The 22,852-nt window shown below is 51.6% G+C and overlaps 1 protein-coding gene and 1 long non-coding RNA gene across 3 annotated transcripts in view; one reads left to right on the plus strand and one right to left on the minus strand.

Annotated features, from left to right (window-relative positions):
- Kifc3 (kinesin family member C3) overlaps positions 1 to 22,852 on the minus strand; it is a 97,200-nt gene that overhangs the window by 25,177 nt on the left and 49,171 nt on the right. For both annotated transcript variants that reach the window (XM_032887550.1, XM_032887551.1), the window contains exons 2-3: positions 5,547 to 5,751; positions 2,694 to 2,836 (exon numbers count right to left, since the gene is read on the minus strand). In XM_032887550.1, the coding sequence (XP_032743441.1) occupies positions 2,694 to 2,836; positions 5,547 to 5,751 (348 nt within the window). The remainder of the gene's footprint in view (positions 1 to 2,693; positions 2,837 to 5,546; positions 5,752 to 22,852) is intronic.
- LOC116886182 lies at positions 5,380 to 15,529 on the plus strand. The gene is made up of 3 exons (XR_004386093.1): positions 5,380 to 5,569; positions 5,899 to 6,044; positions 15,287 to 15,529. It is a non-coding gene; the product is annotated as an uncharacterized LOC116886182 (long non-coding RNA).

The raw sequence follows: 22,852 nt of genomic DNA on the forward strand, positions 1-22,852 counted from the left end.
TGTGTGTGTGTGTGTGTGTGTGTGAATCAGAAGATGGTTTATTACTCCTGGCTCTTGGAAAGGCAGGATGTCTGTGTGTGTGTGTGTGTGTGTGTGTGTGTGTGTGTGTGTGTGTGTGTGTGTGTGAATCAGAAGATGGTTTATTCCTAAACCCACAGCACGTGGGAACATGAGTATCTGGTGTGAGCTCCACATCACCTAGACTACAGAGGGAGTCCCTGTCTCAAAAATATAAAGACTAGAGGATCATGAGTCCCGTCTCTTAGGGGAATCTGGACAACGCCCCCAGATAACCCGGGCACTTCATGCTCCCAAGTTGTGTGCCTGGTGCTCTCCTTTGTAGTCACGCCCGCGAGGTCACTGGTGACTCTCTGGAGCCTCTACTGGGCTACCGCCCCGTATGTCCCTTCTCAGCATCCCTGCCCAGTCTAAGGATGCAGTGGCACAAAGCAGCCAACAGCAAACGTCGTTCAGCAAACACACGTATTAAATACTAATACAGGGGGCTGAAGAGACCACTCAGCAGTTGAGAGCACTGGCTGCCCTTCTGGGGGGACCCAGGTCCAATTCCCAGGACCCAGATGGTGCTTGTGACCGTAACTCTCGTCTGAGCCGATCTGATGCCCTCTTCTGGCCTCTATAGGCAGCAGACATACCTACAGTGCCCAGACCTATGCAAATACCCATACAGGTTAAAGTAAATCTTTTAAAAGATATACTAATGCAGGCGCCAGAGAGATGGCGCTCAGTGGATCACTTATCAGCAGATTAGAGCACTTGCTGCCTTGGTACCCGGGTCCAGTTCCCAGTACCCACGCTGGAATTCATGTTGGTAACTAGTTCTACACACAGCATCAGAAGATTTGCTGACAGTCTGTAGAGAGCCTCGGATCATTTCCCAGCATCCACGTGGTATCTACAAGGATCTGATTCCTTCTTCTGGCGTCCTCAGGCAGCAGGCACCAGGTATACACATGTGCGTATACATATACGTGGGCAAGCATCCATGCACGCCCAACTAATGCACATGCCTTTAATTCCAGCACTTAGGAGACCGAGCTGGCAGAGCTCTGTGTCTGAGGCCAGATGGGGCTAAATAGTGAGCTCCTAAACTAACAAACTAATGTGGGCCGGCGGGATGGCTTGTGCAGGAAGGCACCTGATGCCTGCGTTCCCATCCCGGAACCTATGCAGCAGGAGGGCTGACTCTCGCAAGTTGTTCTCTAACCTGCACAGGGGCACTGTGCTGCCCCCACACCCACACGTACACACACACAATTGGTGTGAGACCAACGTCATGACTTGGACATGAAAAGAGCACACTGTGGTTAGAGATAACACACAGGGCAGACGAGGATTTGACCATCACCGCCGTCATCACCATCATCGTTATTCGGTGGTGATGGGGTGAGCCGGCCAAGTGCTTGGTGCTACAAGCACACATGCAGCCCAGCTACAGTTTATGGGGGGATCTTAGGTAGAATATGATGCAGTGGTGAAGGGAATGGACAGAGTTCTACACGACGGCCGTGAGGGGAACAGTGGGTCATAGAGTAATGTCCACGAGTAAATATAAACACCGTGCGGCTGATGGTGGTAAAGTAAGGCAAGTCTGAAGGTGAGCCTTTCACAGTGGACTTGCAGAAGGGCCATGAGGGACATTCAGCTTGTAGGGATTGTACTGTGAATTCTTTGAATTCTTTGCACCATTTAGAGTTTTGTTTGTTTGGGGTTTGTTTGTTTATTTACATTTGAGACAGTTTCTCTAGGTAGCCCTGGCTATCCTGGAACTGGCTCAGTAGACCAGACCAGCCTTAAACTCAGAGATCCGCTGCCTCTTCCTCCCTTAAAGGCATGCACCGCCACCACTGTCGCCTTTATACATTTTTTTACACTTCTGCATTCCATGTCTGTTTGGCAGTTCAGATCTCAGTCTGCTGTGTGACCAGCAGGAAGTTACTCAACCTCTCTGAACTCGGAGCCTCCATGTTTTCGTCTATAAAACTCATAAAGAACAGCATCTTTCTGTTGAGACATGAAAGCTAATGCCTGTGTCCCGAAAGAGTGAATAAAAACTCTTTGTATCATTTGTACAGTCAAGTCTACCTCCTACCCCAGTGTACAGTAGGCATCCCTGTTCAAAGTCGTTGACAACTGAAAGGAGAAGCATCCCCCATCCTCTAACCGTGTCCCTCTGGGTTCTTTGTGAGACAGTCGTCTCTATGTCCCTGAACATCCTGGAACTTGCTCTGTAGATCAGGCTGGCCTGCAACTCACAGAGATCTGCCTCTCTCTGCCTCTTTTAGGATTAAAGGCATGCACCACACCCAGCCTGGCCCTCTTTTGATTCCTCAAACAAGGCACATAGGCATTGTCCACCCAGAAACAAACAGCTCTCCCAAAGCAGCCTATTTTCCCAGCATCTCCTCCAGGTCTGCAGATATTAGCACAAGCCTCACTTCCTACCTCAGCCAGGGTGTGGCTGAGACACTCCTGTCACCTAAGAGATCTTCCGGGGATAAGTGGCAATGTGGCCTGTTGTACTCACTCAGGCTCTCAGCTGTGGGCTGCAAAGGGCTAGCCTGGGAAGCTCCCAATTCTTCTCCCTGCCGGACCCAACCGCTGGAGTTCAGAGAACCAAAGCACACCAGCCACACTCACTCTCTCCCTTGCATCTGCTGGCCCGGGCTTACCTGCACTGTCAGGTAGAGTCTATGGGGACTCCTAGGGCCAGGCCAGTCCACACTGAGGGCTCGGCACTGAGCAAGAGTCGGGCGAGCTGCAGACTGGGAAGTGGAGTCTTCCTCGCCACCAGGTAGGGTATCTTTTCCACGCCCTGTCTCAGGAAAGACAGACAGACGGATAGGATGACGAATTTGGCTGCTGGCCAAAGACCACTGGCCAAAGCAAGCTGAGCTCAGCTTTTGCACCTTCCGATCTGCCCAGCTGTGGCCAGCAGGGCCTCCTGTGGCCTCAGTAGGCTCTTTCCATACAGGAGCACGGGCAGGGCAGGGTGGGGCTGCCTGGTTCCCTTACCAAAAGAGACTCTGAGATTCTTTCCTTGAGGTACCCAAGACCCTGCCAGGGACTCCCCGGTTGCCACAGTGGCTCTGGGAGCCCACAACTATTCATCAGCTCCTCTGCAAAGCATTGTAAGAGGAAGCCAAAACAACACTTCAGTGAGCCGTACCTCACAGGGACACAACCTTATTATCCAGGCTGCCTCTAGGTGGCAATTTCTCCCTTACCATAATTAAGACCAACCCCACACCGGGTAGGTAGCCTGGTCCCTGCTATTTCTAGATGTGTACCCAGGAACAGCTAGAAGTGTATCCTCTGTGGCAGGACGCCTCCCTCCTCCAACTTGGCCAGGCTGGGAAACAATACCAGCCGTACCGTCAAATGGCACAGCCGCAGGCTGGGGCCATGGCTCAGGCTCCGAGCACGTACTGTTCTGCTAAGGACTGGAGATACCACTTAACTCTCAGTACCTGTGCTCATGTGCATGTAACCACACCGATAAATATACAAATAAATGAAAACCAAAACAAATTTGATTTATCCGAAAATAAATCAAATACATTGATTTTTTTTTTTAAAGAATCAATTAAATGGGGCTGGAGAGATGGCTCTGGTTAAGAGCACTGACTGCTCTTCCAGAGGTCCTGAGTTCAAATCCCAGCAACCACATGGTGGCTCACAAACCATCTGGGGGTGTGGCGCTAGACTTTAAAAAAAAAAAAAAAAAAAAAAAGACTCAATTAAATGGAAGCTTGTTCATTAGGCACATGCTTTTAATCCTCGCACTCAGAAGGCAGAGGCAGGCAGCTTTCATAAGTTCAAAGCTAGCCTGATCTACATAGCAAGTTCCAGACAATCCAAGCAAGCTCTTAAAAATAAAAAGAGAAAAAGCACACCCTCGACCCTGAGATAAACTAACATCCTGAGGGCATAACCCCATAGTGAGGCTCACAGAGCACAAGGAACAGGAAGTCTCCACACTGACAGAATCCTGAAGGAGCCACAGATATTAGCCATCGGGACAGTGGTTGTCATCCTAACCACCCAGGCAAGGGGAGGACATTCTCTTGTTGGAAAGGCAGAAAACCAGAGGCCTTGAGTGGTCAACAGGCCCAGCGCTGTGCAGGGCTTGTATTCAAACTGTTGTACCAACCAACCCGATGACAGTAACACCAGCAGAGAAGACCTGGAGGAACTGGGGTACCGAGGCTTTCTCTTGGGTGCCAAGCCTGTGCCTGCCTGTCACAGGTTTCACTTGATCTTTATCTTAAATTTATAAAGTGGTCATACCTCTCATTTCATAAACACAGACATAGACACACAGACACACAGACACACAGACACACACACTCTAAATGAAGGGCTCAGTGAGTTTTCTAAGGTTAAAAAAAGCCACATGTATCTCTGTTTTATTCACACCGAGGGACAACCTTGTGGAGACCATCCCTTCCCCCTTTTAAACCACCTCGGAGTGACCCAGGGAGCTCCTGCTTTGCCGGAAGGCTCCTGGGGGATAAGGGGTGGCAGCCCCAGGCAACTGTAGAAGTTGGGAGATCTTCACAGCACTGCCCTGCTGCCCACCGGCAGAGTGAATGTGTTACAGTTAGAAAGGGAGAGAGGGGCCATCTCTGAAGCTCTGTGTATCCCTTCTTCTGTACACTAAGGGGCTTAGATCTCATGCCCTTTTACCCAGAGGCCAGGCTGGAATTCCGGGCACTTCTCCCTGTAGATCAGGAGCAAAAAGGCAGCAACACCTAAAGGCAGTTCTCCAGGATAACCCTTCCTTCCCACACAACCAGGGCACCCTGCCTACTTGCCCACACAGAGGTAGGGAAAGGGTCAAGGAGGCTCCTCAGCCCACACCCAGCCCCTACCCAGAACAGAGGAGCCGCTGGCTCCTTGACAGTCTGAGCACCTGGGACATGACCCAGAAAGCTGACTGCTGACAGTTCCCTAGGGTACAGCAGTGGCCCAGGCTACAGGACCCTCTCACCATAGACCTGCTGGTATGACTGCTTTGAAAGCAGCCATTGGCTGTCTGACACCTAAAACCTGGGATCTGGCACCCAAACCCTGCTGGGCAGCCCTCTGGGCAGCCTGCGCTCGCTCCTCACTCCTGTCCAGGGCAGCCCGGCAGAATCAGGTGTCAGTGCTGGGCAGTGCACTGGGGAGGTCAGTCGCTTCACGTACCTTGTTTACTGCCTCCAGCAGATATTAGAGAGCACGAAAGTGAGATCTCAGAGCCCCTGACCTGGTTCGACTGGCGGGAACGTGGCTGATGCCGTGCTGCTACGGACTGTTAAAGTTTAACCGGCCCCAGCCTTCTCCTCCTCCTCCCAGGCAGGGAAGGAGCACCCGGTGACGCTGCGCTCTGCTCCACGCCCAGCCGGCTCTGGGCTGCTGGCTACCCTGTAATTACCTGACAGCTCTGACTGAGTTTAGGAACCGCGAGAAGCCTCAGTCTCATCTCTGGGATCTGGAGGAAGGAAGGGAAATGAAGAGGCATTCTAAAAATGCGGACTCACCAGTTCTCAACCTCCCCTGGCCGGTGTGTGGGAAAGGGCGGGCGGCTGGGCTGGCTGGGGCGGGGCGAGCCATCCCGGGCTTGGGCTCCTGGACCCGGCCCACTCTCCACAGGCCCCGAAGTGAAGGCGTGGCTCCCAAGTTCCACGTCCTGCGAGAGGGGACCATGGCCCGGGGCTCAGCAACCTCTTCTGGGTGCCGGGCAGGCTGCAGAGAGAGCAAGGGCAAAGGAGCTTTAAGAGGAGTGGGTGGTCCACACGCTGTATTATCGGGGAGGGTCTGCAAACAAGGGTCACCTGCTACCCAGGAGAGCCGCTCCAAGTGTAGCAACCCCTAAGGACCCTGGGCCCACAGGAGGGTGCTTGGCACTGAGCATGGCATCTACAAGTGGGCCAGGAGTGAGTCAGTGAGCGTGCCGCCCACTGTGAAGACCTGCCAGAGGACACACCGGGCAGCAGCCCCACAAGGAAGAAGCTCCGGGACTATGCTTCCAACCAGTGGTGAGTTTAATCCTTTTCCTCCATGAGGTCTCATTTTCTAATTAGACTCAGCTGCTTGCTTAAGTCTCAGCCTTCGGGCTGTGTCCCAAGCCAATGGCCCAGCAGCTAATGCTCTGAGTATTAGCATCTCGCTGTGGAGGGGCTGAGGAGGAGCTGGCTTAGGGCCAGGGGCAAGCTGGGTTTACATTCAGCAAATTCTCAGGGCCAGCTTCATTCACACATTCAAGTAACTCAGTGTTGAGGGTGTGTCAAGCACCCTGCCAGGCATTCATTCAGTTCCTAGTTCATAATCATTTATTGAGTGCCTACTGTGTGCTGGGCACCTAGCAGAAGTCAGGGACCTCAAACTTTTCAATTACGACGGCGTTAGATAAAGGTTTATTGAAGTGATAGCACAAGCCTTTAATCCCAGCACTCCCAAGGCAGAGACCAGGCAGGGTTAGCCTGGTCTACACAGCAAGTACCAGGATAGCCAAGTTACACAGTGAGGCCCTGTCTCAAAAATAACAAACGTCTGAGGTATGGACAGGTAACAGGGAGGTCAGAGGGATATTTCAGGCACCATATGGTGGTTTGGAAGTGTGAGCGTCCTGGGAGCACAGGTATGGAAATGTATCAAATGGATAGAGTTCAAGCACAAACTTTTTAGATAGCGAGTTTTTGTCTCGGTTTGTCTCAAGTAACACTTGAGACAGGGCTGTTACTACATAGCCCAGGCTGGCCTTAAGTCACCATCTTCCTCACTGCAAAAATCTTTACTTTGTACCTACTGTGTGCAGAGCAGCCTCAAGGATATTTGAGCTGACCAAACTTTTGCCCCAGATTCAGGCTGTGATGCCAGTCACAGAAGCAAAGTCAGACTAAAGAGGCATCATGGAGTTTGAGGACTGAGTTGGGCACCCAAGGGACGTCCACAGAGTTACCTGCATTGTGGGCTGTTTTCAGGGTCCCCACTCTCACTGCACTGACCACTTCCTGCCAGGCAGCAACAACATGTGTTGCATACATGTTCCCGTCCCACCCCCACCCCAGCTTGCTGAGGATGAGGGGCTCAACAAAGCTGTGCCCACATGTTCCATGATGGCTTACTAAATGGGTGACCCTGAAATGCATGTATATACACACACACACACACTCACATGTGTATACATATGCATGCACACGTGTGCACATATGTACACATGTACATACACTCACATGTATATACATATACATGCACATGTGTGCATACTATACATGCATGTGTATAGATGTATATGAACATGTGTGCACATATGTATGCACTCACGTGTATACACATATACACACATGTGTGCACAGATTGTACACATACATACTCACACGTGCACACGTATACATGCACGTGTGTACACATATGTATCCACACATACTCACACACAAACCTGGAGGTCAGGATAGCCACCAAGACTCAGAGCTAAAGGTCCCTATTTTGAAAAGTGAGGGTATAACCTGCAGGGTTGAGTAAGAGGAGATTACTCAGTCAAGATTAATGGTATCAAGGATAGGGATGGCACTGGGAAGTCAGGGTGTGTGAGAGCAGTCACTGAAGGCGGGAGGTCTGAGAATGGCCGGAGCTGCCCAGCGTGTCCACAAAGTCCTCAGAAGTGGCTGGAGGGCAAGTAGGAAAGGGAGCACAGTCAGGTAGCCATAGCCAAGTAATTTTAAGAAAAGCCAAGGGAGAGCTGGGTCTAGACCCAGCTCACACCTACCTTCCCTAGCATTCAAAAGGTTGCAAGTTCCAGACCAGCCTAGGTTGCAGGGCAAGTTCAAGGTGGCTCAGGAATTGGAAAAGGCTTAGGAGGCAGCTGTTTCCTTCTTTGAAATTTAGCCAGGATGAGAAGGAGATGAGCTGAGAGAATAGGATAGGGGAGAGGTGACATGAGGGGCAGGAACAAGGCATCTAGAGACAGGAAACAAATCGCAAGAATCTGGAGTTGGAGACTGAAGACTTTTGAGCTGATGCTCTTAGGGCCAAGCACTGAAGACAGTGGGTCATGATCTCGTCCTTTCTTGACTGAAGACAGTGTGGGGTACTCACTGGGAGAGGACAGGAATGTGGGAGAAGGGTCAGGGAGATGCTGGTCCACATTAGTAGGCCCATACATACTGCTGATGCCTTGAGATGGCTGTAAAGTGGAGGGAGCAAGAAGAGCAGATACAAAGGCTGTCCCCCGGCAGCCTGGCACAGCGCCAGGCATAAGGCCGACCCTGCAAGCCAGTGAGAGAAGTGGGCGGACCGTCCTCTGCAGGTGCTCCTACCAAGCTGAGCCCATGAAGGGCAGAGGATTCCAGGAGAGATTCCAGGTTCAGTCAAGGAGGGCAGAGGCGGGAGACCGTATTTCCGTGCTGTCAGGAAGGGAAGTTGGAGAGGGCAGCGTGGAGAAAGAGGAAGGGTGTATGCTAGGTCCCCAAGAGGAAAAAGCAGCTGAATTTAGCAGCTGGAAACCCTGGTGTGAGGTCAGGAGAATCAAGGAATCTCAAACAAGCCCAGGGTTCTAGGCCAAGGGAGAAGTGCGCACTCTCCTTACAGTTTGGTCTGGGGTCCTGGGACCTCTAGTAACCTGGGAATAACGGGGTGGAGAGCGATGGGACTGGTTCAGGCTTTGCCTCTGCCACCTAAGGAGAATGAATTACCTGTTCTCTGTCTTATCTTCATGTATAAAGAGATGAAAACTGCACTTCTCAGGACTGACATCAGACAACACACGTGTGAAGTGTTGGCATATGCAAAGAGCCCATGGTGCTGCTATCTCTTAGTACACTGTCCCATTGGTGGGCGAATGCAGAAGCTGGCTGGGGGAGGGGCACGAGCTTCTCTGCCATCATCTAAGGACCCTACATCTGCCTTCCTCCTGTCCTAAACCAATGACAGAGCAAAGACAGTGTGGGGGTTGCGGGGAGAGGGCACAGCTAGACTAGTTAGGTCATCCCCAGCACACATGTTCTGGGGCATCCAGATTTTGAATTCTCTGCTCCTTGGTACCCATACAGACGGCAGGACTTACCAACCCAAACCCTGAAGTCCAGTCACTCGAATACACAAAACCATTCTGGGGCTGCATTCCTAGCAAATGACTCTCTCTGGCCAAGGAGACTGGCCCTTTATGAAGGGCATGGGGAAAAAGTCCTACCAGGCTAGGAAGGGCAGAAGGACACTAAGGAAAGTGAAGCTAGAGGTAGTCCCAGTGCCCAAGGTTGAGAAATGTATCAAAGGGTGTGTGTGTGTGTGTGTGTGTGTGTGTGTGTGTGTGTGTGTTGGAAGGGTGACAAATAATACTTAAGAATTTAAATCCAGCTTCCTCTTTAAAACGTCTCAGAACCAGGCCTTTCACTGTGCCAGCCAGAGTTCTGCTGTTACTTGCAGTGGAAAGGCTGAGGGGACGGACAGCTTCTGGGCTCCCCTCCCTGCAGGGATTCCTCAGCTGCAGCTGTCAATGACTTGATTCCTCTCAGCTTGAGAGAGGATCTCCGAGGCCCTCCCTCCCAACCTAGGGGCTGGCCTGCCCCACCTCGGGCCTTGCCAGGGGGCGAATGGGGGGTGAGGGAAGAACTACCCGTGGACACAGAAGGAGGGCCCAAACAGCAGCCTTCTTGGAAGCGACCCATGCAGGGAAGGGGGTGCGCGGTTGACCCGCAGTTCCCAGGTAGGCTCTGCACATTTCCCCACCAAGGAGATCTGGAGCCGGTCTCGGTGGGGCTACCCTAGAGGCCGTGCCACCCTCACGCCCAGGTCCCGGCAAGATCCTCTGGCTAGACGACACAGTAGGACCCCGCGCATAGCCGGGTCTCTGGGGCCTGATCATAGCGTCCGCAGCGGGTCCGGATAGAGGGGTCCGCAGGCAGGGCGGGCGCGGCGCCTACCAGGCGCGCCGGGAGGAGCCCAGCCCAGTCCACCCCCAGCCTGCTGGGACCCCGACTCACCGGCCTAGCGGAGACAGGATCCCAGCGCCGCCGCTGCCGCCGCCGCCGCCGCAGCGCCCGGCTCGGCCTGCCCGGCCCGCCCGCGCGAGGCAGCTCCACGCCGCCGCTGCCTCCTCGGCCCGCCCCGTGCCCGCCCCTCCCGCACTTTCCACAGGAAATGATTAACTCAGGCCGCGGCGTGTTCCCATAGCAACGGGCTCAGGAGGGGGGCACGCGCACTTTCGCGCACGCGCCCACCCCTGGCGCGTGCCTCCCCTCTCATTGCTGTCCCCGACACAGACTGGTACACACTTGTGCGCGAAACCACTGGTGCACGAGCCCAGGCACACCTGGCCTGCGCCTTCAGAGCAGGCTCACACCCTCCACTGCACACCGCGTGCCTGCACACTCGCCCTCTCCCGGCCTGCAGGAACGCAGGCCTCTTACTCCCACTCAGGAGTTAACGTTGGGAAACAGTTACACTCATCCTCAAACGGTTTGTACTCCGCCCCAAACCCAGGTGTGCAGAAGTTTCACACACCCCAGCTAGGATCCACACACATCTGGCACACACAGACCCACATCTTAATACCTTTTCTCGTTTAGCAAATTCACACATGCTTTTGCACGCGAGATCAAGCACACATTCACCACACGTTCACCTGCTCTGCTACACAGGCATGCATCCTCCTCTCTTTACGCTCAGCCTGCCCGTGCTGTCTCTCCAGCTGCACCCCTGCTCCCCAACCAACAAATATTTTCTTGAGCAGCAGGCTTGGGGTTTGTTAAGGTAACACATTCCCTTAAGCTCCAGCAAAAACAGCTTAAGAGTGCCACAGCCCCAGTCTGTCTTTAAAAGCTCCTTCCTGGGGCGCTTAGGAACCTCAGAAGAGGCCTGGGGGAGAGTAGGCTCAGCCAGCCAAAAGAGACAGCTGACCCAGAGGAGCCACTCTGTTCTTTGTCTCCCGAACAGAGAAGCATTTATTCCAGCCACAGTGTGCCCACTCCAGGGTGCGGAAGGAGAATGTGCCACAGGAGCCTATCCAGCAGAGGCTGATGGTCCCCAGATAACCTGAGAAGGTGGGGGTCTACCCCTTCAGGCTTGCCAGGGATGGCCCAGGAGAGAACTAGGGAGGGCCATGATGCCTCCCATGGGCTTGTTTCCTGCTTGTGCTGCTGAGACATGTGCTGGGGTCAAGAAGCTGGGGGAAAGGGATGGAGAGATGGCTCAGTGATTAAGAGCACTGACTGCTCTTCCAGAGGTTCTGAGTTCAAATCCCAGCAACCACATGGTGGCTCACAACCATCTGTAACCATCTGATGCCCTCTTCTGCTGTGTGTCTAAAGATAACTACAGTGTACTTATATATGATTAATAAATAATTCTTTAAAAACAGAGAGAGAGAGAGAAGAAGAATTTGGAGCAAAACAGAGACAAGGACTTAGGCCCCACAGGGTGCCTGGTACCAGGACAGGACAGCAAGCCCACATCTGGAAGCAAGCACTATTTCCTCTGTTGGAGGCTCTATTCATGGAGGCTCTATTGTCTGGTATTTAAGTTTTCATATAAAAGCAGAAACCTTGTCTTCCTTAAGGAATGGGACACTAACATTAACTTCGTCTCCTTCTAGCAAAGGCAAAGCTGGGTTTCTTTTTTTAACTAATAAAAACATTTGTTGTTCTCTTTTCTCCAATTAGAAGTGTAATGGATATTCAGTGTGGCCGTAATCACACCCACTGGGGGTGCTGCCAACACTTTATTTAGGACTGCCCTTTTCCCTCATGTACATAATAGACATCATTTATTCCTAGTGGACACAGCGCATGGCACTGTGCTGAGCTCTTTAACAGTAAGATCCTGTCACACTGATCAGCCTGGCAGTGGGCACCTCCTATGTCCCGGGTTCAAGAGAGGAAAGGCAAACTCAGAATGTGTCAGAGCTGAGACTCTGAATCCCTAGGGATGCGCGCATGTGCACTGTGCACAGAGGGCCACCGTAGGAACACAGGAAGCACTGCCAAAGGAAAAAATGAAGGCTGGGGCAATAGGAGGAAGCACTTTCAAAATTCCAGCAAGGCTTTGGCTCAAACTGTAAAAACTCATCGTTCAATGATTATTAAGAATTTAAGAATTCACACTCTGCTGGCCCTGGTGGCACAGGGCCTGTCATTCTAGCCACTGGGGAGGCTGAGGGGAGGATTTAAATTCAAAGTCTGCTGGTTAGAGTGTCACAAGGAACTGCATACCATCTCTAGTTCTCTGGCAGTTTCAATGGAGGCTGCCAACTCTCTCCTAACCATGGGAAAAGTGAAAGATTTCCCAGAATCCTGACCAGCGGCCTTGATGCTTCCTGCCCACTTTAGGGTGGAGATGGAGCCCTCTAGAGCTGGATAAAAGGCAGTGGCCAGAATGCTGCAAACCTACCCCCTCATCTGCAGGGCAAGGGGGCAGCAGTGGCTTCTCTAGGTTGCCCAAAGTGCATGTAAACCCCTCACCCATCTGTCAGAAGTAGCCAAGGGCCCAGGAGCTCTTCCCTAGAGAGAAACAGAAAGGAGAACCCAGAAAACCCTGCTGTGATTTTTCCCCCCTCTTTCTCCCAGTGGTCAAAGTCTACCACAGATAAGCAGGCAAAGTTTTTCAGTCTCCAGAGGTTTATTGGCCAGTCAGCTCCAGCCTTCGCAGATGCCCAGAGGCCTCATTCCATTCCACACACACACACCCCCACACACCTCCCTCTTCTAACCTTTAATCTCCTCCACTTCAGATGACCTTCGAGTTCTGCAAGTCCAGCAAGCTCACCTTTTCTTTCACCAACAGGGAGCAGGGCGAATCAGCACTCCTCATCCCTGTCGAGGGCACATTCGCCACCCCCCACCACCATGACCATCGCTGTGGCCTGTCCTGTCCACACCAGTCCCACCTCGAGGACAGGGCCCTTTCCAGACAGCTTGACCTCACAGGTTTCACCCTGGTGCCTGATGTCACATACAGGACAACTCATCAAGTATACGCAGGTCAGGTGGGATCCAGAGAGCGAGATACAGGAAACGTACCCAAATACACTTCCTCCCATCGAGTGAAGGATAATTCCTAGCAGACAGAAGGACCCTTGGACAGCTGTTTTACTGTGGTCAGAAAGAATCCCTGCACCTGGGGAAGCTATTTTATTGCCTCTCTGTGCCGGAGGAACTTACAGTTTATTATTAGGGTTTTTGGTTTGACAGAGGGGCAAGGCGTTGTCTTGCTATGTTGCCCAGACTAGCCTCAAACTCCTAGGCAGAAGCCTAGGAGTCGTTCCTACAGCCTCTGTATCCAGGTGACAGTCCCTGGAAGTAAGAGAATGTTCTAGAGTTGACTCACATTAAGTGGTTCTGCGGGTTGAACCCTCATCTTCTGATACTCCTGAAGTTGTCCATCATGGAGGAAGGGAAGTTAAGAGCAGTTTGAACCAGTCCCCTTGGGGTGAGTTTAGCATGTTAGAACCCCGGGGGGCTTGGACCACTCTTGGCCAGACTACAGATTCCTCCAGCCCCTGTCTGTTATAGACTCAGTTCCCATAAGCACAGGGGATTCCTGAAGGGATAAGAACCTTTCACCTGTCTCCCACACCCTCTTCCTGATCCTTTTGGGCCCCACTTTCTAAAAGCCATATTAAGATGAAATAGTCCTCCCATTTTCAGGGGGACTGTACAAAGGGACAAGGCAATCCTTACCCCATCTAAACATAGCTTTGAAATTCTCAGACCTCATGGCTTTTCACCATTGGCTCAGAGGTCCCATTCAATTGGCACTCCTGCCCTCCCGTGAGGGCAGCTAAAATGTCCCTCTGACCTGCTGAGGAATTTGGCATTCAAACAGAGACTCTCTTACCCTTATCATCTCCTGCAGTCTAAAAAAAAAAAAAAAAAAAATGACAGGAATGCAAACACAGGGTGATAATGTATTTATGCCAGGTAATAAAAAGATTTAGCAAGAATGACCCAGAGGAGCTGTGTGTGTGTGTGTGTGTGTGTGTGTGTGTGTGTGTGTGTGTGTGTGTGTGTGTGTGTGTCCGCCCAGCACTCTGGAGATAAAGGACTTTCAGGCCAGCCAAGACTACAGAGTGAGACCCTGCCTCAAAAAACAAACAAACAACAAGTAAATAAATACAGGAGTGACCCTTGGGAGAGGCACCGAGGACAAGCCCGCCCTGCCCCCACGACACCTCCCTGACTCATCCTTGAGGTGAAACACTGAAGCCTGACCCCTCCCTTCCCTCGTGTCCTGCTTCCAGTGCCTCTGCCCTTGATCTTCTCCCTCCGTGCCTCAGTGTTCCTGCTTGCCCTTCTCCCTCATTAATCTCTCCCTGTTTGAAGTTTTGGTGTTCGGCTGGGCTTTTGTGTTTTTAATGGTGCTGGGTATTGAACAAAAAGCCTGTCAGAGGGTAGGCGAGTGCCTGCCATTGAGCAGGCCCTGGTAAAACTGAACTTTTGTTTAGAGGTATTTCAACATGGCTTACCTACCAGCCCTGAGTTCAATCCCTGGCACCCATAGTAGAAGGAAGAACTGCCTCCCACGATCTGACCTCTGACCTCTGACCTCCATAGGTGTGCCTTGGCCCCACACACACACACACACACACACACAGTGAAGTGTTGAATGCCGGGTCTAGAGAAACGGGTGAGCAGTTAAGTACTTGTTGTTCTTGTAGAAGGCCAGAGTTCAGTTCCCAGCGCTCACATGAGCTTCATAATCGCCTGTAATTCCACTCCTAGGGATCTGACCCCATCTTCTGGTTTCTGAGGGGCGCTGCATGCATACACAGATAATACATGCAGGCGACACACTGGGAGGCATAAAATAAATGAAAAAAATATAAATCATGGAGATAGCGACCTGCTCTGTTGCCCTTTTGCCCAGACTAATCTCGAAAACTTGGGTTCAAGAAATCCAATGTGCTTGGGGATTTGCAGATGTGTGCAAAATGATTCTTTTTAATTGAGTAATTATAACAGAAGTCAGTAGAGTTTGAAAAGGTCCCCAGTTTCCTTCCTGGCAACAGGCTAAGAGGTGATATCAATCTATAGTAGGACAACCCACAGAGACGGTGGTGAGAAGTAGCTCAGGGACCAGGTGGAGGTGGATGTGAAGCCTGGTTTAGGCTTCTACCGTGAGTCTTGTGAATATGGGGCTATGGTTGTACCTTGAGCCACCATTGCATGGGACTGGCTGTACCTAAATGCGAGGTATACTTGGGAGACGGATTGGGTGCTATTTATTTTTACTCCAGATGCTCATTTTAAATTTTATTCTGTTTCATTCTTTTGTTGTTTTTCAACAGTGCCTTTCCTTGCTCACAGGCTGCCTAGGACTGGCAATACTGCGCCCTCAGCTTCCTGAATGCTGGGATTACAAGTCAGTGCTAACACCCCTGGCTACGACATCCCTGTTATGTTATTGCTTTGTTTTGAGACAGGGTCTCTAACTGGATGTCCTGGGACACACTGTGCAGACTAAGTGGCCCCAAACTCACAGAGATCTGTCTGCCTCCCAAGTGTCAGGATGAAAGGCGTGTGCCACCACCACCACCTGGCTGACCACATCACTTTTTTAAAGGTCTTTTCTTCTCTGTGAATCCCATAAAGACTGAGGTTCAGACACCATGAAGTATTTGTCCTGATGAAAGGAATCATTGCTTTGTTTTATCTGCGATACCGGGACTTGAACCAGAACCTTACTACTCTACCCAAACTCTAATACTGAGCTCTGCCCCTCAACCCATTTACTACGGGGTTTGGGGTTTTTTGTTTGTTTTAGATAGGGTCTCATGTACCCCACAAATTGACCTCAAACTTATTTGGGTAGCTAAGTATGGCCTTAAAATCTTGATCTTCTTGTCTCTACTCCCAAGTACTAAATGGCAGGTATGAGTGACCTTGCGTGACGAGTTGTTGCCGTTGAGGCCGTCCTGGAACTCACTCCAACTGACCTCGAATGGAGATCCACCTGCCTCTGCTTCCCAAGTGCTGGGATTAAAGCTATGTGCCACCACCACCCAACTTGCCTGGCTAATTTACTGCTTTATTTTGAGGGTCTCCTGTACCCAGGGTTGTCTTCAAACTTGATATATAGCTGAGAAGAGCCTTGAACTCACTCTTGATCCTCTAGCTACAACCTACCAAAAACTTGGGTTACAGATTTACACCACCATGCCCAGTTCTGTTACCATTTTGTCAAATGGTTGCGTGATATTTCCCCGAGTGAACCCACCGTTTAATAGGAGTCGATGATGTTGAAATAGCTTCCCCTCCTCTCTTTTATAAAGAACATGCTCCCCTACCCCACACACAAACCCCTTGGGGGGGGGCAGAATAAGGAACAGGGGCTGTTAGCTTCAGAGAATCTTCCAGAACAAAGCCTGATCGTTTTCCCGTTGCTTTCTACATGTTACCAGAGTACCTTCAGAAATGTCTATACCAAATTTACTCTGTTGTTGGCAGTGGTCTTTGATAAGAACCATTTTCACGGGAATTTGCAGTTTTTCTTCCCTTGGGTCTGGAATGCTCTCCCTGGCAGGTTCTCGGAGGAGGGACAGGAAGAGGTGGCTGAGAGATGGCTGTCGAGAGCAGGGTGTGTCAGGCTGGCAGCCTTCAGGCACTCTGACCAACAGTGTTTTGTCACTTGAGTTGGGTGGGTTTGGCTAAAGGCACTGGCTCAGGCTCCCCTTCCCCAACCTGCTCTTCAGTCCGGGACACCGTCCCAGGTGGTCATGTGACATCCTGTCAGCCAGAATCCAGGAGCACACGGGGAAACCCTGAATGGAACACTGTTTTCAGGCCTCCGCCACATCATTCCTGTTCCCACCCCACCCTGACACTACATCCAGGCTTCTTGCAAAACATCAGTTACTCCTAGAAAGGGAACCCCTGTGGGCTGGGGCCAGGGCTGGCACCAGGTCAAGGAAGCTTCCTTCTTCTAGAACACACAGCTCCCTGCCTGACCACCCTGGCAATCTGGTAACATGTCTGCTTCAGCCACTGCAGCATCGCCTGGCCGCCGAGGCCACCGCTGCCAGCTGCTCCCTGTAGCCTGTCCTCCTCCTCTGGGGGTGGCCCTTGTTTGCAAACAGCGACGGAAGTTTTGACGCTGCTCATTAGCCAGCCTCCCACAGCTCCCAGTTCTTAGTCATCCCCACAAGTCTCAACCTTCTATGTGGGACTTTGCCAGCATCTAGGTAACAGGGAAGAAATGACAAGGATCCCTGTCGGTTCTGGGCTTCCATATTTCATCTTCCAGGGCATGGGAGGAATGAACTTCAGCCATCCTCAGCCAAGCTATGCAGGCCCCATAAAGAGAGCTTAGCTGTCACCTACCTAAGGACAGCCGTCCCCGGTCCAGCTTGGACTCTGCCAACACCTCTTACGTCATCTCCTGGGGGTGCCGCAGGCATGACCATTCCTTCCCAGGGGAGGCCCATGGATTTATATCAGAGGACACAGTTGAAAGGTAGCTTAGAAAGCTGTAAGGGGGGGGGCGTGTATTTCGGGACATAAGCTGTACCCTACGGCCCATTGTGTGATCTGGGGTGCATCCCTACCCTTTTGTGGCCCCCACTCCCTGGTAAGGAAATACAGCAGGGCCGGCTGGTGGCTCTTCCGGCACTGCACTGACAAGAAGGTTGGCTGACCACTCAGGATGGTTGTAGTTGATGAGGGGGCACAGGAAGGAGGCCACGAGAGAGACCTACCCAGAGGTCCGCTCGAGGCGCCTTAAAAATTGCCTTCTGGGAGGAGGGCTCAGCTCCTAGCACTTCTCCAGTGATCCCCACCCCAATATGCTCCAACTCTCGGGCCAGAGAAGGGTGGGTATGTGAAGTCACCGAAGCGTAAGCTACAGTGACAGCTGTCAACTGGGGTCAAGGGTGCCCCTACCACAGCCTAACTGCTTGTCTTTCTGGGTATGTGGAGCTGGAGCAGGGAGGAGGTGAAAAACATAGATGGGGCCTGAACAGGCGAAACCTGGTGAATCAGGGCAGGCTGGGCCTGAGAGCAGAGAGCCTGGGCTAGAAGCTCTGAGCAGGGTGCACAGTTCATTCCAGAAAAGGGGTCAGAAACGTTGGGAGCTGCAGGCCTCCCAAAGGTCCCTGCTCTCTGGTACATACAACCCTGGTGACTGCAGATAGATGTAGCCCTCCCAGGGGCAGTGCAAGCTCAGACTTGACCCCAAGTAGCACAGGTACACAGGACAACATAGGGCCCTTCCTGTTGAGAGAATCCCAGGGTGTCTAAATATTCCTAAGAGACAACCCAGATAGACCTCTGTCACACAGACCTGACCTCTCAATGCCCCTCCTGGGCCAGTGGCTGCAGATGACCTAGGGAGACAGTGAAAGATGCCCTCTGGACACACACTTGCTGCCTTCAAAGCGTCAGGCCCAGGCAAACACTTGCATGGTAGTAAGAGTTCTCACCACTTGAAGCACAACTCCAGCTTGGTACCCAGCAGCTCCCAGGAGCTCACCACTGCTTACCAGGTGGGCTCAGCACCCTCATAGCCTCTGTCACATGCCCAGAGGAAAGAAACAAAGGATCCAGAGACCCAAGGAAGCTAAGAGCTGCAGTCAGAGGGCCAGACAGAGCACTCTCTAAGAACTAAAAGCCTTGCTGGCCAGGCTGGCAGAGACAGAGGGAGAAGAAAACACACATAAGAGTTCTTAGGACACGCTCTCCTCCTGAGGCTGCTGTGAGCTGTATGTGCTGGAATGGTCCCATGTGGACTTGACCCCAGGCAGGCTTGGTCCCACCCAGGTTGTAACCCCCACACTATACATCTCACAGAATAGACCTTGTCCCATGGTCACTCTGTAACAGCCTGTGACCACCGGTAAAAATACCACCTTGCCTTGGTTTGAATGAGAAATGTACCCTAAGGCTCCTGTATTTGAACACTTGGTCCCCAGTTGGTGGTGCTGTTTGGGGAGGTTATGGGACTTTTAGGACTCAGGGCCTTACTGGAGAAAATTCATCCCATGGTACGTGCGTCTGTCTGTCTGTCTGTCTTTCTGTCTGGAGTTCACAGCTTTGCCCCACTTCCACTTGCCCCACTTCCAGTTCGCTCTCTGCTTCCTGTTTGCAGCTGAGATGGGATCCCTCAGCTTCCTGCTCCCGATTCCACGTCACCCCCAGCACTAGGGTTTCTAGGCGTCTACCATTAAACTGAACGAACACTCTCTTGTAGGTTGCTTTTTGGTCATGGTGTTTATCACAGCTACAGAGACGCAATTGACGGAGCCCTCCTGCATGAGGCCTTCCCGACCCACCAGTCGGAAGTCACCAGGCTTTCTTCCCTCACCTCACCTAGTGCTGGAGTGCGACCTGGGGGAGCTCAGAGTCTCTTCCATTAGGCAGACCAGGACTCGCTGATTCAGACACCCCGCCCCCATGCAGTGTGACTTTGGGCAAGGCAAGGCTTTCCGAGCCTCGAGCCTCGGCGTTAGGAATATTAGTAACTAAGCACTTACTAAGTGCTAACCCTTAAAGCAGCCAGTGAGTACTTGTCATAGTTAGCTTTAGTCATCACTCGATACAGCCTAGAGTCACCGGAGAAGAGAGTCTCAGTTAAGAGATTGCCTGTATCAGATTGGCCTGTGGAAATGCCCGTGGGAGATTCTTGAACTCATGTGGGAGAGCCTGGCCCACTGTGGGAAGTACTCTTCCATGGGCGGGTGGTCCTGCGCTGTATAAGTGGGCTAGCCATGGACAAGCGTGCCTGTGAGCCGTGGTTCTGCTTTGGTCCCTACAGTGGGTCTCTGCGCTGACTTCCCTCAGTGACGGACGTAAGCTGGCAAGTTCTTTCCCTTCCTGAATTTTACCACCACCACCACCACCACCACCACCACCACCACCACCACCACCAGAAAACGGGAATAGTACTATTTACCTAGGTTAGAGATGAGACATTACTGTTGTTAAGACTACCACACTTCATACCATTCCCTAATCCTTCTGCTAAAAAGCCTAGCACACAGAAGACATTCAAATTCAGGCCCAAGAGAGGGCTCGGCAGGGAAAGGCGCTTGCTGCCAAGCCCGACCACCTGAGGTCAACCTCTGGGTGCTCAAGAGTACACACACACACACACACTTACATACATACACTCACACATACACATACACACACATACTCACACTCACACACACACACACATACTCACACACACACACACACACACACACACACACACTCACACACACACACACACACATACACACACACACACACACACACACACACACACACACACTCATGCACACACACGTACACACACTCACACACACACACACAGGCAAACATACACACACATTCACACACACACACACGTACACACTGTCACACGCACACACTCACACTCACTCACATGCACACACTCATACACATACACACACACTCACACAACTCACACACACTCATACACACACTCACACACACACGCACACACACTTACTCACACACACATAAATTAGATGAAAATTAATTTAAAAAAATTTAAAGGCACTCAAGAAAAATACAGATATATAAATAGTCTGCTCAGTGGACTGAGAGTGCTGTGACTTTAATCCCAGATGGACCACAGTGAATTTGAGGCCAGCTTGGCCTAGGTGGTGAGTTCCAGGCCAGCCAGGGCTGAATAGTGAGACCCTAATTTTTTAAAAATATTTTTTAATAAATAACACTAATTCTGTTAAATTCAAATGTAGTTAGAAGAGGGAGGTCTTGAAACAGCCCTATTCTGCCTGGGGCGCCGCCATCTTTGAAGCCTGGTGCTGCAGACGACAGTAGCTGCACACCTGAGCAATCTGCTTTTGCCTGTCTCGTCAGCCCTGTCTTCACCACAGGTTCCATCAAAACCAGCCCTGCAGTGAGCAAAGCTGGAGGCAAACGGGCGGCTCCATCGGTGGTGACCAAGCCTTGAGGGTCTGAGGCTGATCGGTAACCAGAGTTCCTTTGGGATGCTGTTGCCAGCTCAAGGCCTTGGGGACAGAATGCCAGTGCCCCATCTCTCTGTGCTCCAAGATTTATACTGCCCTAGTGTTTGTTTGGGTTTCTTTCCATCTTTGTGCATGTGATCTTCATGTATGTGCTTACATGACGTGGGTGCGTGTGTGAGCATGCATGTGGAGGCACTGGGTTGATATAGGGAATCTTAATCACTCATTCTCCACCTTACTGAGGCAGAGCCTTGAACCTGAACCCAGAACGTGACAATCTGGCCAGCCAGTGTTGTCCGGCGTACTGTCTCCACCTCCTGGGTGTTGGAATTACAGGTGGACTGCCACACCCACCTGACATTTGCCTGGGTTTGGAGGGCTTTCTGACCCTCATGCTTGTACCTCGAGCACTTAATCTACTGAAACACCTCCCCAGCTCCATGCCAGTTTCTTACAGTCACTTGTCCCTTCCAGCCATCTCTCAGAAGCCCCAGAGGCTCTGTTCCCTTTATCTTCTAGCTGGGCTGGGCTGGGCCACATCGGCCTCCTGTCCTTCCCCTTCTACTGGGATGCTGTTCAAGGCCATGATGATGCATGGCCTGCTCCAGCTTTGAGAGACAGGGAGTCTGACGTAGAACTATCTACCTGGGGCTGGGGAAAGGATTGGTTCACTGCAAGGTAGTCTGGTCATGGTGACGCCAAGTTCTTCCATCGTACCACAAATGTCCCAAACACCTCCAGGCTTTCTGCTACTCCCTGCCACAGACACCCACACAAGGATGGGTCCCTAAATTGAATCCGTGCCCCATAGCAAGTGCTGCTAATGTCCCCAATGCCATTTACAGGTGGACTTGGCCAGGCACCCTGCTATGAATGGTCTGCATCCCTGAAGGCTTTTAGGAATCCTGTTCCCTTTCCCCATGGGGTCTAATCTCAATGTAACCTACAGGCCTTGGCAAAGGATGCTGGGAAACTCTCTTCCTGGAAGATTTGAGCCATTTGACCTGCTCCCTGTAGCTACTTAATAAATGCTACAGAGAGGAGAGGTGGGGAAAGGGCCCCTCTGTTTCTAACAGTGGGTCTTGAAGTATTGTGAGGTCTGTGGTACATACCTGTAATCCTCAGAACTAAGGAGGTCCAGGCATCAAGTTCATTGGTTTGAGCCTGGCCTAGGCTATACCAGGAGTTTCAGGCCAGTGTGGACCACATAGAAACTCCTTGTCTTAACCTACCACTGCCCCCCATTCCAAAAAAGCTCAGCCAATATCGGTAGCACATGCCTTGGATCCAGCAGTCAGGAGGCAGAGGCAAATGGATACCTGAGTTCAAGGCCAGCCTGGTCTACAAAGTGAGTTCCAGGGTAGCCAGGGCTATGCAGAGAAACCCTGTCTCGAAAAAGCAAATCTCTTTTACACGTGAGAAAAATTAAGTCCCTAACAGATGACCTAGGGCCAACAAGATGGCTTAGTGAATGAATGAAGGTGCCTGCTGTCCAGCCCAATAACCTGTATGGATCCCACTCAGTGGAAGACAAGAACTGATACGCACACCCACAATCAACTAATCAATCAAAAAGTGAGAGATGGCCAAGACAAGAAAGGGATCAGAAGGTCTTCTGAGGTTGCTTCTCTCCAAGGCCAGGAGATCTCCTTCCTCCCCATTGTCACCCCAGAGCTTCCCTCTCTGTCTTGGGGAGAAAAGCTCTGAGATCCAATCTCAGTCCCTGGGCAATTTGGGCTGAGAGTCCAGGGCTCTCTGTCCACCATCACTGAAGAGTCCTGCTGCCGGTTCTGAGGCTCCTGTGAGTCACAGTTGGCTTCGTGGGCAGCAGCCTCAGCCACCTCACGAAACCACAGCAGACTGCCCAGTGACAGCTCGGTGTTGGAAGAATGTTGTTGCCAGACAGGTTTATGAAAACAT

The sequence above is a fragment of the Rattus rattus genome, chromosome 17 (assembly GCF_011064425.1).
Source record: "Rattus rattus isolate New Zealand chromosome 17, Rrattus_CSIRO_v1, whole genome shotgun sequence".
Taxonomy (NCBI): Eukaryota; Metazoa; Chordata; class Mammalia; order Rodentia; family Muridae; genus Rattus; species Rattus rattus.